The sequence below is a fragment of the Chaetodon trifascialis genome, chromosome 5 (assembly GCF_039877785.1).
Source record: "Chaetodon trifascialis isolate fChaTrf1 chromosome 5, fChaTrf1.hap1, whole genome shotgun sequence".
Lineage (NCBI taxonomy): Eukaryota > Metazoa > Chordata > Actinopteri > Chaetodontiformes > Chaetodontidae > Chaetodon > Chaetodon trifascialis.
This window is the reverse complement of record NC_092060.1, coordinates 14,142,970-14,170,027: the sequence shown is the minus strand read 5'-3', so window position 1 is coordinate 14,170,027 and position 27,058 is coordinate 14,142,970. Positions and strand designations below refer to the sequence as shown.

Genomic DNA, 27,058 nt, shown 5'->3' with positions numbered 1-27,058 from the left:
AGAAAACAGTGTGGACAATATCAAAGGCCAGTAACACCCGTGTGCACATTTCACTCACCCACACACTACTATTCCTAATATAATTGAAATATGTCTTATTGTACCTGTATCATTCACAGTACATGCTATATATTATTTGACATCTTTGCTCAATTTCTTTTCTTATCTGTCACACTGGGTTGTTTTATGTACCACCGGTGAGGCTCAGCATCTACTATAGTGTGTAAGCATTAAACTCTTTTGTGCTTTTGTGTCTCGCAACAGGAACACACACCACCAACCAGACGCTTGTGTGTGTGTGTGTGTGTGTCAGTGTTTGTGGGAGATCCCAGCTTAAAAAAAGAGCCTCCTGTCCACCAGTCAGCATTCAGAGATCGTAAGTACACTTTCTGCCTTCCCTGTACTCCTCGTTTTTTAACAGCCCAAAGCTGTACCGGGTTCCTGAAGGACCCCTGTGTTAATATCACAGTGTGACATCGTTGCCATCGTCAAAGTTAAACCCAATTCAAAGCTAAAAGGACTATTAGAACATGAATCATGTAAAGAAAGATTTCAAACTCCTTCCGTTTCAGTCTGATCTAACAAAAGGATATAAAACCTAATCTTACAAGGATTAAATGCTAAATCCTTTATCAATGTGAGCCATAGGCAAGCTATAGAGTTAAATTTGCTTAAATGCATAACCTCTTTTTTGCTGACTGATCATCCTCCTTTAATAGGCTAGTGAAAGAGTCACGCATAATTATTCCCAGTGCTTCACCCTCTACCCTTCTCAGTCTCCCCATTTTTCTTGAGAAACACGAGTTATATCCTCTTAGAGGTCATGAACTCTGTCTCGGTGGGAAGCTACTGTTATTATGATATTGCAGTGAAGGGTGTGTGTGCATGTGTGTGTGTGTGTGTCCTCTGCAGCTTTTGCTCACATCTGCAATTCTGCATTGATTCCATGCCAGTGAGCAGAAAGCTGATGCAGAGTAGTGGGCTCTCTGTTGTAGCCAGGTACATCAGCCAGTGGCTACTGCCATAACAGGATGTGTGTGAGGGAGTTAAATAATGCTGCAGAGTAAATGACTGCAGTCAGTACAGTAATCAAATTTGCTGCAGTCACAAGCAATTGTGTAGAAGTGTATTATATACCATTATATGAGTGTTTTTTCAGTTTCAGAATTATCGAACACGAAGCATTCTGTCTTCATTGCATTAATGCACTACAGTGCACTAAACGCTGTGTTTCGCAAAAAGGAAATACTCGTAAACAATTGGAAGCTCTCCTTAATTAGCATATGAAACACAATGTTCACAAACATCAGAATCCCGTTGTTTATCCCCACAGCACTTCGGCTTGATAATCAACTCATGGGCCCACTTATTGTCTCCGCGAGGTGGCCACTTATGCGTGTTAGGACCTCCTGCAGGCTGAAACGCTGCCATGTATTTTATCACCTTGCTTTTCAACAAATTAATACGGGCCAGTGTCAGGCAAAAGTGAAATGAAAAAGCCTGTTGTGTGTCCTCCATCTCAGCTGAGAGCAGCTCACATGCTGAGCTTATATTTACAACATCCTCAGGAGATGTTAAGATTGTAAATTTATTGTCAGGACATATTATGCACATTCCCAGAATAACTTAGCAGGATTAATCTGTAAAAATGTTTATCTATGCTGTATAATTAATTATATTTCCCACAGACTGCCCGAGCAACTTCTGTAATTATCTCAGGGCAAAATTAAGTCCACAGCCATGCTGGCTGTTCTGTGAGGCTGCTTTGAGCTAAACGCTAACATCATGCTCATATGATAATGCTAACAAGCCGATGTTTAGCTGCTATAATGTTTTTCACATTTGGCATCTTATCTTAATTTGTATGGTTACTGACCAATGCCTGAAAAAGTGTCATTTAAACAATAAGCAGCAAACACAACCGACTTTTTCTTCTCGCATCACTGCTGCATACTGCTGCATCCCACAAACAAAGTGCCACTCTAAATATGTCAGTATTACTGCTGGAGGAGAGAGGGCAGCGTCCTTCAACACTTCACAGAGATTTGAGCAAACTGTGCTGAGTGGAGAAGGCCACAGAGGACCTGTCGTGCCGGGGATAGACAACACAGATGCAGCAAAAAAAATAAAAAATAAAAAATCCTCTGTGATCTGCCAGGGGGAATATAAACAGCTACTCAAGCATATGGAAGGTGTTGCTATCACAGTCAGGGAGAAGGGAGTTTGTTTTTCAGCCGCATCTCTATGTGTGTGGTATGCATAGTGATGCTTTTGCTGGAAAATTCCTATGTGATCTGTTGCCCGGGCCTTTAATGATCTCGGAAGGCATGTGAACGCATGCTGGTGGGGAGAAATCGCTGAGTGGCAGATCAGGCAGTGTTTGAGTCTGAGGTACAGATAAGCAACTGTTCCATCACCACAAACACTTCACAGACGCCTAATAATATGCAAATGCAGCTACGCTGGAATTTATTGCACTCATTCCGCACTCTCCGGGTCTCATCGCCTCCTACATGATTCGTAGGCTGATTCTGGGCTAAATGTGGGATTTACCTGGAAAAAATATTTTGAATCATGAGAAGCTAACGGACGCTGATCATACCCCATGGAGCCATCAAACCATTTGTAGCACCCAGAGGCAGGTTAAAGACCTGCTCTTAGGCTGTAGCCAACCTTTTCATCAGAGATAAATGCATTTTAATAAAGTGAAGCTGCTGTTTAACATTGAGCCACAGCCACAAACATCAGTGCCCTGCCGTTAAGAGGTCTCTTTTACTCTGATATAGGAGCTAGCCTGATTCAATGGTTGTATTGATCAAATTGATTAAATAACAGTTTGATTTTACAACATGGGGATCTCTATATCTGACAAGCTGAGCTCCGCTGCAGGACCACGATGCATTTCCCTGTTGTACCGACTCCAGACACCCTGTTCAAAGTCGTAGAGCCGACATCAATCGAACAAACCCATCAAAGGCCGGGCTGGATATCCTAGTGGGGAGCATTTACCAGCTCAAACCCACCAGCAGACTGATCCTCAGCCGGCGGTAGATTCCTCTTATCTTGACACCGTGACCCTTGTCTCGCTTCATCCCTGCCCTCTCAGTGCATCTCGTGCACTCAACATTTACTCACACTCACTTCAAGTACTCCATCTCTTCTTCTCTTTCCCTCAGTTTTCTGTAAACATTAGATACAACTTGTTTTTTTTTCCTCTCTCTCTCCTGCTCCTTGTAGATGTTCTGTGATGGCGAGCTTACAGCAGCCATCAAACACAGTGGATTTTCTTATCTCTGGCCCCTTGAGCTGAGAGGCTCTGAGGCCCCTCGGATGTCTTTCTTCTCCCGTTCAGATATAGAGATGCCAGCTTCTTTGGGGTGCCAACACAGCTGAGTTTGTGCCAACATGTTGATATCAACAACCGTGGCAAATATTGAAGCAGAGACTGCTATTGCTAATCAACGCCAGCAAAACTGTGAAATTGCAATCAGTCGTTCATAGGTAGATCGTACTTTCGTGAAGCAGATTGAAATTAGGCCACGTCTTATTCTGCATTCCTTTTCTTGATCTCAGTGGGATCTTCATGCTGAGATAAGGCAGGATGTGTATGTGTGCGTGTGTGTGTCTTACAAGTGTACATGGGTGTGTGCGATCATCTCCAGCCTCATCAACATGGTGCTCGTCTCTTGTCACAACACTGTCTGGCAATGAGCGGCTCTGTCACACTGGGTGACACGGCACTCCAATTAATCACAGAGAAGGACCACTAATGAAGTCATTATGTATTCTGAGAGTTTCATCTTGTCATCCACTTTTCCCACTAAAGAAACGACACAGAAATACACGTTAAAGGCTTAAGGGCATAGCGGTAATGGATTAGCAAAAATGGAGTTTGACAAGTGAAATATAGCTCTGAGGGGTCTCAGTTGATAGAAAGTGTTAGTCCATCTCTGCAAGTGTTTCTGTAATTTCCCTTCTTTTGATACCAGTTTTGTTAACTTTGACTCACCTATTAAATGTCATTACAATTTTCTTCTTGCTATGTATTTGAATAGATCCAAGAACAAAGTGCTGGCGTCCTACTTTCCCCTAAAGCAAAATGCTGTATGCCTTAATTAGAGCAGGATCTGTATCCACAGGTCAGGTACTCATTATTATGCTCAGAATCAGAGACTGAGGCTGACATTCGCTTGTTTTAGTGTTGTTTGGCTGTAAAGGAGGACATGTACATCCTCATAAACTGTGTCAGACTGGAGGCTAAAACAATAAATTCTCTGTACTTTGCGCTCATTTCTTTGTGTCTCAGACTAGTGATGCAACATCCTCATCAGACAGTCAGTAGTCGCAACTGTAACAATAATGCAACTCCTGAAACTCTGCACATATGGTATTGTCAGATAGTAAAGTTGAATTCTCAAACATTTTGAGAGTTTTAGTCCACTGACTCCTAAACGGTTTCACCCATCACTCAGATTTACTCTGTTGTGTTGTATGTTGATGCCATACATTAGAAACCGCCTGTATGAGGTCATTTTGAGAAAGCGGAAAGCATAATTAAGTGGCAGCCAACAGCCATGTCATTTTCAGTAGCCTCTTGATGCTGTCATGTAGGCCAAATTCTCTTGAAATGTGGCCCCTCAACACAATCCAAGACAAAACACAACTGTTATATTGCATTGCTACATTAGATTGTGTCATATTGAAATATTGTGTTAGCCCACAGACACACATGCGAGGATTGCAGTATACGTATGCGTGGATGTATGTAGTGTATGTAAAGCAAGTACTGCCTACAAGTACCAGACTTTAACATTTTGAGGAAAGGATTCCTCCTTCAACTCATTTTACATTTAGGTACATGGTTGTTGAAGAAATGTATGTAGAATAAAATGAATTTCCCATAAATTCCAGGTCATGTATATTATGGCAACTTCTGAGCTCTCTCTTCGCTTGTCTGCCATTTTGAATGCTAAAAAAGAGCCACGCTCTGCTCCAGTCACACAATACCTTCCAAAGCACAAACCTCGGAGGAGTTTTAAAATATCCTATAATGTGGCTCCAGTCTGTAGGTGTCACTTTGTGTCATGATCCCTCATATGGTTCAATCTGGGCATATGTTAAGTTTTCATACTCCCTCCATACGCTGGAGATTCTTCCTTTCACACACTGACCTTGACCAACTCCACAGATTCAGCACTGCACTCCTGTAACACTGCCTGACTCACAACGGTAAGTTTTTTAAAAAGGATCAAAATTGCAATATTGATGCAGCAGAACCAAAGACATCTGCATGGTTACACACGTCCATATTCTTCTGTCAAAGAGTTGGCTGTGTAGCTAATGTAGCCTTAAGCTGCTAGCCTCATGCAGAAATGATGAGCCGGTCACTTCTTTCTAGCTCCACATTGAACTTGTGGACTTCAGCCCCAACCATCGCTGACTCACTTGTGGCAACTTATCAGACTTCACACAGCTCCCTCTGGAACAACAAAAGGTTTTATGTAACTTCTTTCACATATGTAGCAGTACCCCCCAAGACCTGTTAACTGACTTTGATTTGTAAGATTGGTGGAGCTGTCATTTATTCACTAATTTAATTAGAGATTGGACTGGATCCTTAATAGAGGGATTACATGTAATTTAATGACATATTAAATCTTTAAATTACATGTAATGATATAATATATCATTACATGTAATTTAATTATATTATATGAGAAACTAAATACAAATTATATGATGATAATGAGATTAAGATGCAAGTTCAGATAGATCTGTCTATAGAAAATGTGTCGTCAGGTTGTTGTCATTTCTCAATGCATAAAGACATCTAGAAACAGATTTGTTCCACATTTCTGCCAAATAAACAGGAAAATTATTCATATTCCCAACTGAAGGCCAGTAATTAAAATACAATTATATTTAATCTCTATAAGTGATCTCTGTGGTGCAATAACAAAAGGAGTCTTTTGTTTGTTTGTTTGTTTTTGTCTGGGATTTCCGAGATTAAAAAAACATACTGTATTCCCAATGCAGGTACTTCTTAAGTTGTTCCAGCTGCATTTTGGTTTCTTAGACCTACATTAACTGAAGAGGCTCTGACGCACAGACTGACTGCATGAACACTGAAGACTGAAATGCAGCTCTGTTTTAACCAAGACTGTTGATCCAATAATCTCTGAATTTGGCATGCAGCATCTTTGGAAACTGAAGACTTAAAGTTGTTAAGAGTCTGTTGGCACTCCTAATCGTTTAGCGGCTGTGGGCCAACAAAAAGAGTTTGACCTTGTGGAAGCGAAGTTCAACCTTCATAAAGCTTGACACGCCTGGTCATTCAGTAATCCTAACCCAGCACAGCAGTTTTTCAATGTAAATACCACTTTTCTGATCAGAACTCATATCTCTCAAAATTCAGCAACACTTGGCCCTTATAAAACACTACATTAGAGAGCTGATCCACAGTTCCCATGGCACTCGAACCTGCCAAACGCTATTTGTGACTACATTTTTATTTAACTCCTCTGACACCAGCAGCTTGACAGCAGGCAGGGACACCCACAAGAACACAAACACATTCATATGAATGTGTGCGCACATTAACACAAAGATGGCGAGAGAGAGAGAGAGAAAGAGAGCCAGAGAGTCAAGAGGAGAAACAAACAAAAACTGAATCCCAGACAGTTTGTAGCAGAAGCTAAAGATTAGGGATGGAGCTGCATACATGCTCAGATGCTAAACTGACTTAGACACACAAACACACAATGATACCTCCTTTCTTCTAAATCACTCATGACGTCATTTGAGGGATACTATGCAACATGTAGGGACAAGCAGAGCAGTAACAGCCACACACATGCTACCTGCATCACACATACTGAAATCACTGCGCATACATGTGGACATCAGCATGTTTGTCTTTGTGTGTCGAGAGCAAGTGAATGAATATACTGAGCTTTGCACACATCTGAAATCACTACAATAAACGGCATTAGCATTTCTATGTTTGGACAGTGAATTCAATGACATGCATTGAACTGAATGATGTAAGCCTCCAGGTTTGTGCAGTAAGAGTGACACACTGTGCTGAACATCTTTGCAAACGATATAAAGGATGAGAAGAACACAGAGAGAGAGAGCGAGACAGAGACGGGGGGGGGTGTGATGTGGATGTAGAGCTTCATGTAGATGTTGTCTCAGGGGTTCGCACAGTGCATCGTCTTACTCACAACCTCTCTTCGTTCCTCGGCCCTCAGGCTTACAGCTGCTGCACTGTGGAGACAATACTCTGCTCCTTGCTCCACATGTTGCTATGGTGATCACTGACCTGAGAATATGCTAATCACAACCTACCGAGTCCACAGGTACTTTAGAAAAAAGTGTGAGAGGCTATTATTTTTGGTAAAATAATGAAGGAACAGATCACATAAACCTGATAGTCCAGCATGTGTCCTCCATCCATCAAAGGTGGTGAGTCAAACGTTTTCACTGTTAACTGTTGATTATCAGTAAGTGAATCTTTTGATAAGTAATTTTTTTAAACGAGACATTATAAAAAGAATCACTGTTTGCAGCTTCACAGATGTTAATACTAAGTACTAAGAAACTGTATATATTTCACTTTTGGACTGTTGGTCAGATCAAACAAGCAATCGCAAGATGCAACCTTGAGTTCACCGTTTTTGGACATCTTAGAAAACAAATATTTAATTGATTAATTCATTAAGAATACAGCAAACACTCACACATTATTCAAACATTAACGCTGCAAATTTCCCTGCTGTAGGAGGATTATCTTATCTGAATGAGAAGAACTATCTGCAGATTCACTGATACTGAAAATGATGCTTAGTTGCTAATACAGTATCAAGGCTCTGCTTTACAAATAGAAGTAGATACCAGACAGAGTTTGTGTGCGTGCATCTACAAGAACACTGATTATGTCGATGTGCACATAATATTCAGTTTTTTTTCCCATATTCCCAAAAATACAAAATTTCTACTAAGTTGGTTACATGGCGAATGAAATGTAATATTCCACTTATATTCACATTTAAATGCCACCGTGCATACTCCGTGTAATGTAATGATGTACCACAGCCTCCATCTTTCATTTGTCCTAATGGTGAGGTTGCAGACTGTAACCAACTAAATATGATTCACCTCCGTCTTTCCAGCGAAACCTGTGGTGGCTGTGAAACTTGAGAAAAACATGATAGGCACTCTCTAAAGTCTGTGTTTAGTTTGTCCATTCTGGGCTACTGTAGAAACAGCAGTGCAACATGGCAGACTCAGTGGAAGAGGACCCGCTCCCTCTGTAGATATAAAGAGCTCATTCTAATGTAACGAAAACACAACAAACATTATTTTCAGGTGATCATACTCTAATGAACACATACTTCTGAATATTTTATTTCATTTCTGAACACAGATCCCCTTAAATTGTGCACACCGGCCCTTTAAGACTTTACATCTGGGATTCAATTATTCTGTGTACTTCACACACACAGTCACACAGGCTCACACACGTTTGTGCATGTGTGTAGAGTGAAGGCTTTCTGGAGCATGAAATAAGCTTTCCAAGGGAACAGTGAGGAAGAGAGTAGCTGATGTCCCCTGCTATTTCTTAATTAAGTACACGCAACTCTCATCTTAAAATCGTAAATGTCACCTCAGAGCTTCTGGCTACCGTTCCAGTCCTTCCTCTTGGTTATGGCTCTTAAGTAAAATGCTGAGGCTCAGTATGTGTAATGCAGCACTTGGCTGTACCCTTAATAAGATTCACTGAGTGAAGGGCTCTGTAGCTACAGCGGCGGGCCGTTCATTATTTTGTAATCCCAAAAATAAACTCAAGAATGTAATTTTGCTGTCACTGTGGGAAAAAACACAATCACTGCAGTGTATTGACTGTCAAAACACAGGACATTTTCCTAAGAGTTTCTTTACCAAACAGGTCAACAAGTCCTTTTTCTCCTTCTCCTCCCCTCCCTCTACTTCCTCTGCGTCCATATCACACCCAAAGATATGTGATATTTCCATGTCTGCGTGCATGTGCATGATGTGTTCTGGACTGTGATGAGCCAAGAGGAGGCGACTCAACGATAAGAAACATATCGGTGCTCAGCACCTGCCTGCCTTCCCCCCAACTGTGTGACTACACAACAACATTGCACATGGAGTCCCTCTCATTGTCACAGCACAAATCCCAAAAACTATAATGAGGAAATTAAGTGTTCAGTCTTTAATGCTCTTTTTTCCAACTGAGTGCATTTTCTCCCTGCGTGACATAAAATTTAACCACATCAGACACATTTGAACAACAAAATTGCATTATTTGTTGCTCCGACTACAACATGTGATCAATCTTGAGAAAAGATGAGAACAGTAACGTCGGGGCTTTGAAGATGAAACAGCACGTAACCTCAAAAGCAAACAGTTTTGTCTGAACCATATAAGCCTCAGTACATTTGTCACAAAAAGCTGCAGTAATTTTGCTGACAGGTTAGCTTGTGTCAGTACACTTATATGCCCTTCAGCTTGGTCTACCTGTGCTATAATGGCCCTGCCAACTCATGTGTTCTCAATGCGTACAGCTCTCTTCCTATCTTGTGTCTTTTCTGTAGCTCCTGACTTTATCACCTTGACTGGTTCATAAGCACGTAATCTGTAAATCTAGCCACTGTTGGTGCTCTGTTTGGTTTGGTTTGTGTCTGCAGCTCAGTGGAGCAGCAGAGAGAAGGCTATAAATGTCATTTAGCACACAGTATCACAAAGCTCAGCTGTTAATTATCTTAATTCAATCAGACATTTGTTTGCCCTAGCTTCACAGTAAAAGGCTTGAGTGTGCACTCACATGCCTGTCTGCATGTCTCTGGCCCTGATGCTCTAGTGCCACCACTAACACCAACCCACACTGCCTACTTTATTAACTATAAACTATATTCCAAGCATAACTTCCTATGTTTCTCCCTACACACGCAATTAAAAAGTGAATCTAATTTGTGCACCTGATCCCAACTTCCCTGCTGTTCTTTCCTTTCCTCACCATGTATTGCACTAACCTCTCACTGCTGCTGTCACAACACCACCACTTTGCAATCAACTTTGCTTTCTCAAACTTCACCCGCATGGCTGAGCACACACTATCACAGAACACTGGAGAGGAGACAAGTGGCAACGATTAGCTAAGACAGGGCCTCAAGGAGAGAGGCAATGAGCAGCCAGTGAGCACCGCTAAGCCACCCAACACCTTAGAGACTTTCCAATCCTCGGCTCGTTCCTCTCCGTGACCCAGACGTGAAATTTTAAATTAAACATCAGATGAGTCATTTGCAGCATCTTCCACCATTTTATAACAGCCTTTGCACCTGATTATGAAAAGATGGCTACGTTTTAGTGGCTGTCATCAAAGAGATGGAAAAATTAGATTTCCAAGTCAAAGAACAATAGATGAAACTACTACAGACAAGCTCACACAAAAGGAACCCATGCTTATTATCTGTGAATCAAGCAGACTCATAAAACAGACTTTTCTTTCTTCTATTTTCACCTTCATGACAAATAAGTTCCCCAGTGCACTGTGGGTGCTCTGCAGAGACTCTGACTGAGACGTTTCTCCTGATTGATCCCTTTAAATGGTTCTGCAAAACGTTCGATATGACAGACCACCAAGAGCATTACCTGCAATCTTGTTGATTATCTCCACATTCACATTGACTATCATGTGGTTCCCTCCCCCCTCATACTCAGTTATCACTCTGTGGTTGCTGATACGGAGCAACATTATTGATCACAGTCCATTAACAGGGATAAAAGTGCACAGTTACTGCCTGATTCATCACAACTCATGGCGGAGCCATCACTCCATGGGCCACCTACACTTGCAACTGGAATAAACATCCATCCACAGGTGTATTAAACACAGGGTACCTTCTCCAAAATGATTTCTGAGAGTTTATTACAGCATAAAAGAGCAGAAATACTGCCAGACTCTCCCCAGAGAGAGCTGAAGTGTGAGAGGGATATATAATTTTTGTCGAAAACAAGGGAAATGATGTGAGATTTTAACCTCAGAAAATCTTTACGCTCTGCTCTTTCCATTACTTGTGCTGAACACACAAGCTGAACACCTAGAGAATTAGTAATAAGCGTAGATTTTCCTGTGCCGTTCTGTATTGCCCACTGGACAACAAGCAGAATATTTGTTGGTGAAATGGTCAATATATCATGATGGCAGAGGGACAGTGTTACTGCTTAAAGCAGTGGCTTAGCCTGAAGAGAAATTCATCATATCAAGGAAGTGTTTTCTGTTGCTTTGTTTTTCAAATATTGAACACCCTGACCAATGCTAGTAAACGAATTACATATGACAATGACAACCGCAACAAGGATTGTAAGCAGTCAGCGGTTCTGCTTCAATGCAATGGTCAAGCTCTTTTGGATATGTGTACCACAGTATGCTACATATTCCTCTCTCCTCTCCTTTGCCCAGGGTGCATTAAATGGATTAAAGCACTAAGAGCAGCCAAGCATATATATTCATTTCCTCCACACTGAGGGTGTGAGCAGCAGACATCATATTATGGAGTGTCACAAAGACCCTGGACCATCTCACCAAATCGAAGACAGAAGATTAAAATCTTTAGACTGGATACAATCTTCTTCATTAAGCAGCCATATACGTTGCACTGTTTGCTTGCTTTTTGCCCAGTGTAAGCAGGAGCTATCACATTCGTATGAGAGAAAAGAGATAAACTATAAAGTAAGTAAACACTGCATTGAAAGCAGAAAGATTACGTCTCTCTAGGGTCCATCGCAAGGATCTCAGTGTGCCAGCTGAGTGTTGTTCTGCACACTTGATCACATTAAATTTACAAAACTGAGGATATTTGTGTCAGTATTTAGTGTAATGCCTGAATAACCATTTCATAAGAACAGAATGATACTAAAGCTACTTGACTGATGTGACTCTGCTTTATTAACATAACAAGCAGTGTTAGGATGCTAGCCTTCAGTTGCTTGATTCTCAGATTGCTTCTTATCGTAATATCTTTATATTTACTCATGGCTATGTATTTTAATTTCTAAGTCTGACAAGAAATATGAGAGCGTCACTTGAGCAATGAGCACACAATGCTGACAGAGCAGGATTTGATTCACTCCCTAACTGCCACTAGAGGTCACTGTACATCCCTATCTCCTATAACAACACATTAGCATACCACAAATTTGAATTGGCAGATCTGTAATGGAGGATATGTTGATGTTACCTACCGTACATACAGCATGCATGATTTCTTACACCAAACATAAAGTTGCGACGGATGCTTGGACATGCAAAGCTTCTAACTTTTACACCACAGATTTGGATTTGCATCCTGTATCCAATGTGTAGTTAATGTTAGAGTGAATAGTGTCTGTGCAGTAGTACACAAAATAAAAAGAAGCAGACAAAGCAAATATATAAAAATATACTGTATATGCTTGAAATTATTTACTCAAGTCTGGGTAGGATCAGACAGGACATATAACTCACAGCAGGACAAAATCAACTTCTCTAAAGTAAAATTTCTGCAACCGTAACATTCTCCTCTCAAAGACGAGATCTGAGATCAAAACATGGCAAAAAATAAGCGAAATGTGAGCTACAATTACTTGCATAGCCGCCTGAGAGAACACAGCCGATCACTTCATCGGAAAGAACGGCCTTGCTCTGCGCCATGTTGAACTTTTTCTTCTTTTAGCGTGAAACTGCATTAGGCTCCTAAAACACTTTGACACTTTAAAACTAAACCAAGACCACAATCTTTTCACTGACATTAACCAGATGCATAAACAGAACATAGCAATGCTTTACTGATGAGGAGCAAATATTACAAGGAAAACAAATTAGAGTCACAGTGACTGTTATGCAGATATGTTTAACATACATTGTAGATATAGGTATATCGATTTCTATATGGTATTCATCACGGTGTAATAATGTGTACTATTTCTACAAAAGCAAATGCTGATAAACAGTAAGTTAAACCTGCTGCGCACATTGTTTAGCTGAGGTTTCACACCTCGACCTCACCAGCTGGCGCCATCAACCAACACATTTTGTATCCTTTATGCCAAAATTGCATTAGAATATCTACTTAACATAAAGTGGAATGATGATACTACACGATGCAGCACCACTGCTCCCTGGCCTGCAGCCACATTAGATGCTGAATAACACACCCAAAAGACATCCATGCAGCTACTGATATGATAAAATGGCATTTTTCTGTTATGCGGATAGACAGATGGACTGACATGGTTTTGAAATGGACTGTGGCAACACATTAGAAAACCTCAAACAGAACAAAAGCTACACAGTTGCTGCACAGTGATGGGACTTGGGTCCAAGCTGAGGCAGGGGACAAGTGGGGCCTGGCTGAACCCAAGCAGGCAGCCAGCAGGAGCATGGCAGCCCAGCAGGCCAGATAATTACACACCCTGATGGAGGAGCCACTTGGTATTCTCTGCACACCCACTAAAACATACCAGCACTAGATAAGTCGGTGGTAAGAGAGTGAAACAGAGGGAAGGAAAGGGAGGGAGAGCTGCTACAGAAGCTCCCAGAGCAGCCAGAACCAGGCGGCAGGGAGGCTGGGTTACAAATCAACCCCTTGTCGTGGTCTGAGCCTGAACCCTCTGGCAGACAAAACCAACACACTACGCCAAGGGACCAAATCGTAGAATTTATTTAGTAATATATAATCTTGAGAATGAGTGGAATCACCTCGTCATGTTGATAAACATAAGCGATGTGGGGGCCAGGAAGCTACTGGGGAAAAGCAGCAATGACAAACACAGAAGATGCACTTCAGTGAGGAATGCAGTGGTACACTCAGGCAATAAAAAGAGCCCTAGCTACAAACAGTATGGTGGGTCAGAAGCGTGGAAAGTTATGATGCATTTACGGTGAAACAGCTCCAAACCCTGGTTAATATTATGCATGTGGTTCAGATTCATAATAACTACTGGACTTTTTACACTGTAATAAAAACACACAGGAAACTGTTAACTAGTTAACCATTAAGAGGCTGTTTTCTAGCATGAAGGGCAGCCTATGCAGGATGGCTCTGCAACATGTTGTCTCCACTGGAAGGGCACCCTTATGTATTCTTAATGTAATGGGAGGGCAAGGCAGAGAGGTCAGACTAGATATTGTGATTAATGATGTGTGCACTGGTGTGTCCACATATTTCCATTATTGCATGTAAATGAGAGATATGGGCTGGACGGTTGCACAAACTGTTGTGACAGCACAGCTTATTAATATTCTACAGCTTTTAACGTTGCTCTGTGCAAATGTGCAAAGGAGGAAAATAGAGCCGGGTGCATCACTTTTTGTGCAGTTAAGCACAATGCATGAATTAATATTGCACAAAGAGAGTTTGAGGAAATGTGTCTGAGTCAGAAAATGTGTTTACACTGTGTGAACTGCATAACTGAATATTAGTCAGAAGCACAAATATAGAAAATGGGAAGGGTGTGGGAAATGAGCTGCACACTGTGGGGAGAAGACCACTTTATTGGTAATCACAAAAGGGTGGAGTTGGGAGGGCCGTGTGGGTGATATCTCATGGGTGGCAGCGATAGAAGGAGGAGGGGGAAGCAGCTATGCTGTATTTCGGAGAGAATGAGTGTCACTCTGTGTCGTTCCGCTGTCAGGCGAGCTGCTGAGAGCTGTGTGCTTCACTGAAGGGTGACAGCAAAGAGACAGAGCCACACTGCTGCTGTCACGGCCACTCTGCCTCTCAGTTTTCAGCTGTGGGCAACTGGCTGGTGCAACTGGCCGCAGGCTGCTGGACCTGAGCGGCTAATCATGTCATTTTCACTACGTGTGTGAAAGCCGTAGTCAAAGCCAGCTGTTAGTTAATGGTCTCTTTCACAGAACCCCACAAGGAGGAGGGTTGGAATTAATTTTGCAAAGGTCAGGTGTATTAGCCTTTGGCGGTAGCTTGGCCACATTCCCAACACTTAAAATTTTGTCTTATTTACAACATTTATGCATCTTGAAAGGTTAAGTCAATAAATAAGATGAAACAGATCAGGAAAGAGAGCTGAAACAGGCACACAGTCTGCGCGGTGCACAGCACAGGCTGGCTGGTAGAGTTTGTGCAGAGAATAATGCGACGCAGGCCTGACTTTCTCCTCTCAGCTCCTGACTGATGAATCAAATGCAGTCAAGTGGAACCTCCCCAGCCTGAGAACATAGATTTAAAATAAGCAGCCAGGGAAAGTGCATCTCCTCGCTATCTAAGGAAGCTTACTGAACAATGACAGCTGGGTTTTTTTTCCCGTGCTGCTATTTGACTTTGGAAATATTCCTTATCACTTATTTCTCTCCTCCATATTTCATTTTACATATTTCTGTTTTACTGCCTGTGGCTTTATTAAATTTTTTAAAGAACTCTCTATTGCTGCTTTTCTTCACCACCATCACACTATACTTTGAAAGTAAGCAGACACATTTAAGTGTATGGTGTTAAAACAGGTAAACGTATTATTTAATTAGGGTTCTTTTTCAGTAATTCAGTATTACTTTTTTTTTCTTTTCTTTTCATTTTAGCTCATGCTCATTGAACTAACAAGCAAACATGTGACTCAGTAGGTGGTTCTCTGTGTCTGCCTCTCATATATATTATATTTATTTTACCTTTAGCAGAGCAAAGACTATGCTGTTTCTTTGATGGTTAAAGTGGACCCTAATGGAAGGTTAAGAGGATTGCCACTGTGGTATTCTCCAAACCCCAGTGCTATGGAGATGCAGCTCACTTTGCTGCTTCCACCTCTCTCAGTTTAAAAGCCTGTTCTTGCTCCTGGCATGCAGCTCATACTGGACAGGCATTATGCAGTGCATCGCAGGTATGCAAAACATTCTTGATTTCATGTCAAATTGGTAAATGGCCTCTGAAAAACATGAATTTGGAGTAATAAACAGCGCAAGAAGAATGCCTACACGTTTTGGCTTTCATCAGACAGCACTGTCATGTTTGCCTTAATATTTATGACCTCTACGGTCGTCCCACAGTGTCAGGACAGCATTAAAATCTGCCCCTTGCCCTCTATAAATATATTCTTTATGGCCATGGAAGTGAGGGAAAGTCGTAACAAGCTATTACATGGATGAGCTGCATTTCTTAACCTCATCCTCCTTTTATCATCCAAGATCCTGCTCAGTGACCCGCAGAGACCGTCAGAGCTGAACATCTGTTTGGCTAACCTCCTCCACCCATCTCTCCTCCGTGACAGACCGGCTCTTAAGTACTATGCTGATCCATCACAGCTCGCTCCCTCCTCTCCACCTCTGTCTGTCCGTCTACATGCCAGAGAGAAGGCCGGGCTATTGATCTCAACGCAATGAAGCAGGCCCAAGGTCCTTGCAGCAAATCTATGTTTTAACTGACTCTAGCTGAGGGAGAAAGCCTCTGTCGGACAAAGTTTTGTCACAGAGCGACAAGGTCCGTGATGAGCTGTGGAGGCCGACTGTTGGTGTTAATTGTACGGCTTGGTAGAACTCAATTACTCTATGTTTCAAATGTAAAGCCAAGCCACCAAAAGGAACCAATTCACTGCACTTGATGCAACACTGGCTGTTTCACTTGTAATAACTACGCTCAGCGAGTGTGCCTATGAGCAGCAGCTGGGTTACAGGAGCCTGTGGTGATCAAATTAGGCAGAAGGCATTGTATTAGTATTGTATTACTTTAGGGACTGATAGTGTGGGAGTCAACAGATTAGTTTACAGGGCTGCAGTGCAATGTCATTATTAATTAATCCGTTAATCATTTATTCTCTAAAAGGCAAGAATACAGTGAAAATGTCATTTCCAGGCTGACCTATTTCAATGTCTTATTTTGTCCTAACAGCAGTCCAAATCTCGAGATATTCAGTTTGGTATAAATATAAATATACCAGCAAATAGTCATATTTGAGAAGCTTGAAAAAAACAGCTTGGGGTGTTTTGCTTACTTACATTACTGCCAATTCAATTTCTGTCAACCAACTCATCAACTAATCAGCTGTTTCAGCTCGATTTGTAATATTTACCTGACAGAAAATATGGCAAATAAAAGCATCAAATCCTCACATTGGAGAAGCCAAAATCTGACAATGTGTGTTTGAAAAAGGACTGAAACAATCAAAGGATTATTAAAATAATAACTGAATTGACATTAATTTACATCAATATATTCAGCCACGCGTTCCAGCCCTGCATGGCCTGCGACAAAAAAAAGCATGTCATGTCAGAATCACTTGATAATTATTTTGCAATCGCAATAATAAGAAAATAAATTCACCCATATTATCTACAGCCTTCCACAGACAGCACTCAGGACATGGAGATACACTATAACCTTTGATCCTGTCATTGTGAACCTCTTAACTGGCGCCAGCACATGGCTGCTCCTCAGCAGAGAGGTTGTGGGGTTAATATGGGAAGGTGGGATATTAATTTCCATGTTGTGGTGAAGGTCATGTGGTTCCATGATCACATTAATAATGTAGGAATGAGTCAGAGGAGCTGCTAAGCCCAAGACCAACAAGTCAGCCAAGTCTGCTCAAATGGAACCAAGGAAGTCTTCAAACATGTGGCCGAGCAGATGTTTCTCTTTCATCCTGTTTTCGTATCAGGACATCCAATCCCTGGATAGCCTGATCGTGTATTTAGGCCCATTCAGTGCCTGCAGGTCTACCTGAAGCTCAGAAATTCATTCATAGCATCCAAACACCCTTCAGCTTAAAAATAATGTGTGAGTTAAGACAATACCAAAGATTTCTAGCATTTGCCGCCATAAAAGAATAGAGGAAGATTTGAGCACACTCAGCTGGTACATGTGAATTAATCACTGACGTGTGACAGTCATAGAAATGTCTGTTTGTACTGTTCAGATAACACTGCAGGAGATACAATGATAAAGCCTGTCCACTATCATCTATCTTCATTTGTCTTGGTCGAGGTGCTAACGAAAACACAATGACTCAGAGGAAGAGAGACAGAGACATACAGAGAGTTCAGTCCAGGTATGAATGATAGGAAGTCAATGTGGTAACAAAACTGCAACTCTTAAGGAGGGGTTATTTTCCCGCTTTGCACTTGTTGCTTAATGGACTTTGGAGAGGGAAAACAAAATTACGTCTCTTTTCCCCCACAAGGTTGTGAACTCTATTGTGAAGAAGTCACATCCACTCCAAACCCCATTTACTTTTCCAGATCGCTCTTAACATCTTACCATCTACGTCTCAGAGACAATAACAAACAAAGCGCATGCGGAGAAAGTCTATATCTCTATTTTGTGATTGTATTTTCTTTCCCTAAGCTTGCTCTCTCCCCACACTTTTCTCAAGATGCATCATCTTTTGCCTACGTGCACTCAGGGGGTCTTGATTGGGGTTTCTCTGGGTGCATACAGTCTGCTGCTGTCATTTCAACACTTGGTGATCAGCAGGTGAGTGGGAGTTTAGAAGAACACAACCAAGCAAATTGTGCTGTTGTCTTGTTGACATGTACGATATATTCATTTCTCAGATCCAATAGAACAGCAGCTTCCAAACAGCCTCATTGCTGAATACGCTCACTTGAGCTGATTTAAAATTGACTTTTTTGACACTATTCATTATACAAAGGTAAATATCACTGACAAGATTAAGTAATCCATTTATCAGGTTTGACCATGTTTGCATTTGCAGCGGCAGAAGCTGGACATTTATCTAATGCTTTCAGCTATTTTGCTTTTTCTGTGCTCCTGCTAGCTAGTTTTCATGCACTCTTGATCCCAGTATGAGGTGTTTAACTGATTGTGATTAGTTGAAGGCACAGACTCCTTATCATAACTAGTAGTTTATTGGTCAGGATCACCTATACACCAATTTTTGGACTCAAACACACATTGTAAGAAGGCAGGGCCATGCATATATACCCGTGTCATTTAAAACACACATTTTTGGTAATCTAAACGGTAACTTGCAACATCTGACATAACAACCATTCTCCACTGAGTCATAACCGTATTAACTACTCAAGCCCTTCAGGCCCAACACTGAACGGTGCAAATAAAGACAGAAGCTAATTGTTTGACAAGGCGAGAAAGTTAAAGAGCTCGACAATTCAGTCAACAGTATGTCTGTAAACTTTCAGTGGACGTTTTCCACACAAACGCCACTCCAAAGAGCCAATGCTCTCGGTCTCTCCTTGCTGCATCAATCACCACTCAAGCTGTTGCTTTCACCCACAGCCACGATCCATTTTCAAACATGCAGTCAGTTTTGGCTGTTGGAGGAGAGAGACTAGCCGGTGACAGACGGATAGACAGAGAGTGAGAGATTAACAGAGAAAAAACAGAGAAACAGTATATGTGGGCAATAAGTTCAGAAAGTGCAAGTGAGAAAGCAGTAGGCAGCACTCACTAAATGGATGCCATCTGGCTGTACGAGGGAGGTCATTGTGTGAAGAGAGGAAAGGATGCAGCCATGCTGGCAGGCAAGCCAGCAGGTGAACACAGCCAGGGACAGACAGAGGGATGGGTCCTGCAGCTGTACAAATCTTGGAGTCTGCATCTTTATTTTATATGACAGAAATACAAGCAGCCAGTGTGTCAAGTGAGGCTTATAGAGATGGAGTCTGTATTGTTTACCTGGCAGCAGTGATGAGAAGGGTTTGCTGGAGAATCTACCTGGAAGAGTGAGAAAACACATCAGATGGAAGATACAGTGAGGAAAGTTAATGTTAATGTGAATTATACCAAAAAATGTGTCTGTGCGTATGCATGGGTATGCACAGATAGTGCATATGATTTAGAGACTGAATGAGACAGCATCGTAATCGTGAACGACAGAGGAGGAAGGATTCGAAAAATAGATGGAAAAGGCGTGAGTTATTTCCAATTTCAGGCGAGAGACTGCCTCAGGTTTTAAATAATCTAATCCTGTAGATAAAATACACAATGAAAGGTTTATCAGTAAGGAAGTCCAGGACTGACTTTCATATATCAGCCTTCACTTTCCCCATTTCCCCAGTTGTGTTGTCCTGCAGGATTTCTGCAGGACTGGCCCGGGCAGCCTGCAGTGACAGAAAGGATTAGGCCCAGTGCCGATGGCTTCATTTGATTGGCTCTCTCAGCGGAAAGGGCTGTCTATCACCACAAATCCTTTCAAAAAACACAGCATAAATATTTAGCAAGGGTTTTTATCACAGCCAGCAATTGAAAACAGATTGAAGACAGTGGCGACCATGCTGCCAGAATGACTTTCATGTTTGCGGCTTCCTAGAGGCCAGACATGTGACAGGCAGAGTATCTTTGTCCAGGAAGGCTCATTTCACAGTACATTGGGGAGATTATTGTGTCGCCTCTTTCATAATCCTAACAGGATTTTTGCAGATTCAAGGATTTGCTACATTTGATATGAAATGCTGGCAGCCTGCGCTCTAGTCTGACAGAGGATTGAATCAGGAAATATGAGTATGCAACAAGACTTTGTATACATATGTCTGTAAAATCAGATACAGCAGTGGTTGAAAATGAAAGATCTACCATCTTTACACTGCATCAACTTTTCTAGTGTTTGTGGGCCAGAATATTTTCAGCTCTGGTTAAGATGTATCTTGTCACGAAGCAGAGCAAAGCTGCACACATTGCAGTTTTCTCCTATTCAGAGGTTCCCAAGAGAAGACAGCAAATCTGTCTTGGACACATGCAAACACTGACTGATACACATCTAGCTATTTAACACTGCAATTACCTTGATCGTCGTCTTATGCTTATGTGTTTGATTTGTCTGAATCAGCAGCTAAATACACACAGTGTGCATGTGGCGAGTAAATTAGTGTAGTTTTAAAAGAGATGAATATTGTTTGTTTTGGACACTCCTGTGTCACCACTGACGTAACACAAGAGTGATTCCACCCAACATTTAAAATAACACTTTTTTTTTTTTTTTTTTACATGTTTTTGTTAGTCATTTGATCCACATCCACAACACATTTCTGGGGGGGGGGTGTAACTCAGGATCACTTTTCTACACTGAGCTCTACATGTGTGAGAGTGTATCATCGTGGGTGTATGACTGTGTAAGTCACCACAGATACTGTCCTCCTTTACTGTCTGGCTATATTCCAGTCGAAGTAATTCATCCCTGTCACCTTGACCCTGCTCAAGCATCCAAGAAAATAGTATTACTCTGATTGATTGCAGTTCCCAATTACACTTAATATGTTATCCTATAGTGATTTTGACTGCAATATTTTTAAGATATAAATAATGTCTTTTTGTACGTTATCTATTTTATGACTATAGACTATGCGTGTCTATGTTTGACTATTTGTGTGTGTGTGTGTGTGTGTGTGTGTGTGTGTGTGTGTGTGTGTGTGTGTGTGTGTGTGTGTGGGTGGGTGGGTGTGTGCAAGAGTGTGTAAGAGACTGAGCCAGTATGAAACAGTAGCTCCTGTCAAGTGTGCTAATATAAAGATGTCTTTGAACAAGTCTATCCATGCTAGCTGCTCTGTGAGACAGTACTTACAGGCCCAGCGGAGCTTAAAACTAAATGCTAACATTAGCATGTTAACATGCTCAGAAAGACGATGCTGGTGTTCTGCAGGTATGTTTAGACTGTTCACCCTCTTTGTTTATTGTGTTAACATGCTTTACAAGTAGGCTGAAGGGAATGTTATTGATTTTGTAGATATTGGGTCATAAATCAAATTATTGGAAAAATGTCCATTTCTGAACAGATGATGATGCTTCAGTTAAAGTCAAGGGAACATCAAAGTCATTAGGATTTGTTGATGGGGGACCATGACTGCCTGTACAAAATTTCATCCAGTAGTTGTTGAGAGATTTCAGTGGTGGATTGACCAGAATGCCATCCATAGAGCCACGTCGGTTGTGTAGGTAAAACACTGGAGGCCATCTGAGTACCTCTGATCACTGCTGCCATACACAGGTTCAACTTGATGATGAAAAGTACTTAAAATCCACTCAGAGCAGTTTTCTAATATGGTAGGCTGTCACCATTAACAGAGCATTATACAACTATGGTGCAAATATGTTACAATGATGCTGATACATTCTTATGTTCATGAATTATTCAGTCAGTCAGAGGATATAAGCTCTGCCTGCTCTTCTGTCTGTCTGTCTGTCTGTCTGTCTATAAATAATCACTGAGATCACTGCTCAACGATTGTCTGGCTTCTCAAGGCAATGATCCAATAACATACAGTCACATTTTCCAATTAGTGCAGCACAACTCCCAAGTTTCTGCAGTTGATTCCATCTCTGATTCAAATTATAATTTATAATTCAGGCATTCAGATGCAGTTAATCACAGAGATGAACAATTAGTGCAACAGTAAAATAAGTGAAAATTCCTGAAGCATCAACAGGGTAAGCAGCCAGATAATTCAGAGAGCCATGTGGAAGTGCCATGCTAATTGTCACTGGAATGGACTCTTTAATTCCTATTAAACCATAATTAAGAATCTACATTTGAGATGCAGCATCCAAAAGGCTAAGCCACAGCCCCTGCATGTGGGAATTGGCTAAACTAATTAGGTCTGAATAATGTTGCACGAGCAGAAATAATGATGCATTCATTTAGCCTAAATGCATAAATCAGTGTTGTCAGGCTCAACATCCTCCATATAGCATGTCTATTGACAAGTTAACTATATAATTAAATAGACCACATCAACAGTTCTTAATATTTTCCTGCAACATTCCTTACTAACACATTTAATCAAATTAATCACTGCCAGACATTTAAGCATGTATCTTCAAGGTCTCAGCAAGATTTTTAGAGGTGTTGTATTTGAGGATTTATATAATTTTGAAATTTTTAATATCATAACATGGTCTGAGACAGATGCAGAGTGAAATAAGGCGCCCTTTAGCATCATCCTCTTAGCCAGGAATAACACTTGTTTCTTAGACAAGAGACAACTTCCACACAGTGACTGAAGTGCAGTTCAGATAACAATGGACCTGTAACATTTTGCACATGATAAATTAAGCGAAGCAAAAAGTGGAAAACAGCTGAGCAAACGCTTTGACTGGCAGCAGGACTGCAAGTGTCTGCAGTCCACCACACAAAACACAGGACAGCTACAGGGGAGGCAACTTATTTACCCTCTGCTCAAGGGTTCTCAGTGGTATATCTAATTTTCCTGAACAGGACTGCAGCTTTCAGCCTTTACTGTAAGCATTCACAATGTGATGTACTTCATCTTTGCTAAACTAATTTGCCTTCCTTCACGGCAAATTTCCTGCAGAGCCCATCCAGTTTCCACAGTAGCTTCAGCAACTATGAGCTCTTACTCTCTTCTCAAAAATGCAATTCAGTCCTACAGAAACATTAAAAAAGATTTTTGGATGGGCTGCACTTACGTAATTGTGTGTAACAAAGGACATTCGGCCATTAGTTATTTTCTCTTTTTTAGTCATAGAAGATCTGGATTTCTTCTCAGACTTAACTTTCCATTGAATGTGACAACCTGCCTGTTCTGCTGTAATTCTCTCTCTGATCTAACCGAGAAACAGCCATAGGTCAAGTACAACACATAAGACTCAGCAACAGGTGTTTTAACAATAACAAGAGGGAGAGCACATTAGTCTCTCTTTGCCACTACTGGAATTGATTTTTAGATCTTATAGTTTATAAATCACAAAATGCAAGAGAAAAAAAGGGGGAAACAAACAAAAAACATTTCAGTTTGGTTCATTTAGCTGCATATTCATCTCATCTGATTTAATTATTAACTAAAATAATTGCATGTTGTTGTTTTTATTCCTGTCTTGTTTTGTCTTAAATATACTAATACCGCACATTCATCCTCTTGTTTCACTTCTCTTCTTTCTCTTTGTATGAATTACAGTCATCCTGTTCACTGAATTGTCAGATTATTGGGCGTACACTTCAGGTACATCCAGTGAAAACCAATAAATGAGCCAAAAATCTTTGTGAAGATCTTATCATACTTATTTCTCAATGTTTTTTAAAATATCAGAAACACCATACGACATTGTGCAATTCAGGTCAACATAATCACAAACTAAACATGATCAAGGAGTTGCATCAACACTTCTGACTACATGATAATTCAGCCTGTGGCTATCAGTTTTGAACACCTTATCACACGGAAACTGCAACTATTCAGCAATGCTGCTGAATGAAATGCAGCATCCCACCAAGATATAAACCGGTTAGAATGCAGGTCTGGGAGGATAATAAGTAAAAGGTCATTCTTCCCAGACCCTGAGGCCTGCTGAGCCTGTGCAGACTGGGACACTGGAGCAGAGCAGGTATGTGATGCCCTGACCTCTGCTGCCCGAGGAAATGATGGCATCTGGCCACAGTGGCTGCAGGGTGATAGAGGAGCGTGTGGCCCCATCACTATTCTCATCCACCCACCATCCCTCCGTCCACCCCGGCTCCAACAAGCTGCCGTGAGCTGTCGTCATAGCAACACGCAGGCCTGCCGATGCCCTTGGGGATCATTTCTTGACAGAATTCCTTGGCGTCCTCTCTCAGTAAAAGGTCGGCCCCTCTGCTGAATGGCTGTTTATCTTTGCAGACGCGTAAGCTTCACTGTCCCCCGGCTACCTTCATCGCTCTCCCTTCTGTTCAGTTCACTTACTCTGAATGCCAAAACTCATCTCTGAATTAAGTTAAGCATTTAAAGCTGCAAAAACACATATGTAGTCCTCTGTTTCCAATTTGGTAACAGTTGCATGTGCCAATGTAATGATGTTATTGGTGGCACTGCACAATTTCAGGTGTATTTCAGCTTTCCGCTTTGATCCTGATGGGCACAAAAAGACTTGGGGACTATCAGACTATAAGAAAGGCTCTGTGAATAATGGACCATGTGCAAGAGCAGGCTATTCACAACAAGGATATTTATATTGTCTCTTTGCTGTGGTCACAAATCTTGGCTCCTCTGCACCGAAGAAGAGGTGCTGAGGAGTTACTGGCATTTGTAATGACACACACCAATCACACACACCTGATGAACGGCTGGCACCTCCTCACAGATCCAACAGAATGGGTGTCCTCCCAGCAACTGGAGAGGGAGACAGATGGTGGAAAGAGGAAGACATTAGGGGGACAGGAGAAGAAGGAGAATGAAACAGGGAGAGAAGTGCACTGTCAGAATCCACGGGGAGAATCAAAGGGGAAAATAATCATTCTCAATCAAAAACATGTAATCCTTTTTAGCAGCAGAACCAGCTGGTGCAGCATCATTTGTCACCGCTGCGCACCTTTGATACAGACAGATGATGATTTGTAAGTCAGCTGAATATTGAATACAGAAATTTTTATTCAAATCTAATCTTTTTAAATGATTAGTCTAATTGACATTCAAAGCACACATATTGTAATGGATTTCTGGCCATGGACCGAGCTCAATATGAAACCTATCTAGGATACATCAACCCTCATCTGATACCATGTCACAAGGTAGAGATCAGTAATGCATCACTGGAATTGTAAATGAGCCGTGCTCCCACATAAGCCACTGTTATCAGAAACAACAAGTGACAAGAATATGAATCTGAACTATTGACTAATGTGACTCAGCCTCCTGTTACTGACAGTTTGTTCTCTGCCTGTGGCACTCAGAAAGGTATTTGCTCTCAACAGCGTATCCCTGCATAATAATCCCGAGCAGTACTGATGTGCTCTTTATCTGCCTCTCTCTGTTTTAGCCCATCTGCGCCATTAACATCACAATCAGTGTCTCATCTTTAGTCAGCAATCATCAGAGTCCTAGATCACAGATATGAGCATCAATATCTGGCTCTCTTTCCCCTCGCACAATCATTTCCATCCATTTTTCTTTCAGTCATTTTTCTGCCACAAACACAGAAACCCACGTGTCATGTACACAAACACACACACAAAGTAACACGCAGTCTTTCAGTAATCTTGCTTTCACTGCCTCCCACACAGGCATCTGTAAAAGAGCATGTGTGGTTCACAGCAGTAGCTTGGTCCACACTGAAAGAGGCTGGCAGATTCAGAGACCTTAATGTCTTACATACTCTATGTGCATTATTTTTATTGGTGCCTGATAATTGCAGTTTCTCTAAAGGCAGGCCTCAAATGTCAGCTGCTTTTAGCACAGAAAATGGCTACATTCCTACTTCTTTCCTGGGCATTTTTTTTTTCAATACAATGCAGAAGCCTGTGAGGAGCAAAATGCTGCTTGTTGACAGTGCAAGATGTCAGGGACTGTAATCTTGAATGTTACATTTTTCAGCTACATATTTAGCAGCATTTCGGGACGTGCTCAGACAAGCTGCAGCTTTAAACAAAATGCTACAAAAGAGTATTTTTGCTGTGCAGAAAGGAGGGTATCTTATTTCTATGCTGGCATCCCTTTGTCTCCTTTCTCCTGTGCAGGTGAATGATTGCGAAACAGAAAACGGCTTCTGCAGTGCAACCCTGTCCCATGCTGCTCCCTCCTCTCAGGGGATGGCCAAGGTCCAGGATGGACACACGAACGCATGTGACAGGTACACGGTGCTCTGTGTGATCTGAGCTGAGAGTATTCCTCATTTTAAAAATGCACTCGGACATTTATTTTTATTGACGAGTCTCTATGTGTGTGCTCTGCAGCTCTGAAATGTTAGAGGAGAGCCAGGATGGTATGGACAGTGGTACCCTAAGTCCTGCCTCAGCTCGACAGGTCACCATCCAGCGCCACCCTATTCAAGGCTTCGGCTTCATTGCAGGCAGCCAGAGGCCTGTCATTGTACGCTCCGTCTCTGCTGGTTAGTGTGTATGTGTGTGCATGTAAGAAAGCGAGCATAAGGGGAGAGTGATGGCTCTTTAAGCACATCCTACACCAACTCAAATTAAACTTTCCTTTTTACTGGATGTATATGACTTTGTATGCTGGCTGCGTGTCTCATCTTACTTGCAGACGGCCCCTCCTTTGGCAAGCTTCTCCCTGGAGACCAGATCTTGGCCATTAACGAGGAGACGGTGAGCGACGCGCCCCGAGAGAGAGTCATAGACCTTGTAAGGT

General features: G+C 41.6%; 1 protein-coding gene across 3 annotated transcripts in view; it reads left to right on the top strand.

Annotated features, from left to right (window-relative positions):
* Nucleotides 1-267: 267 nt before the first annotated feature.
* Nucleotides 268-27,058, top strand: part of frmpd3 (FERM and PDZ domain containing 3) — a 44,281-nt gene continuing 17,490 nt past the window's right edge. For all 3 annotated transcript variants that reach the window (XM_070962286.1, XM_070962287.1, XM_070962284.1), the window contains exons 1-4: nucleotides 268-376; nucleotides 26,431-26,543; nucleotides 26,647-26,801; nucleotides 26,954-27,056. In XM_070962286.1, coding sequence (XP_070818387.1) covers nucleotides 26,503-26,543; nucleotides 26,647-26,801; nucleotides 26,954-27,056 — 299 coding nt within the window. In that variant the 5' untranslated portion in view covers nucleotides 268-376; nucleotides 26,431-26,502. The remainder of the gene's footprint in view (nucleotides 377-26,430; nucleotides 26,544-26,646; nucleotides 26,802-26,953; nucleotides 27,057-27,058) is intronic.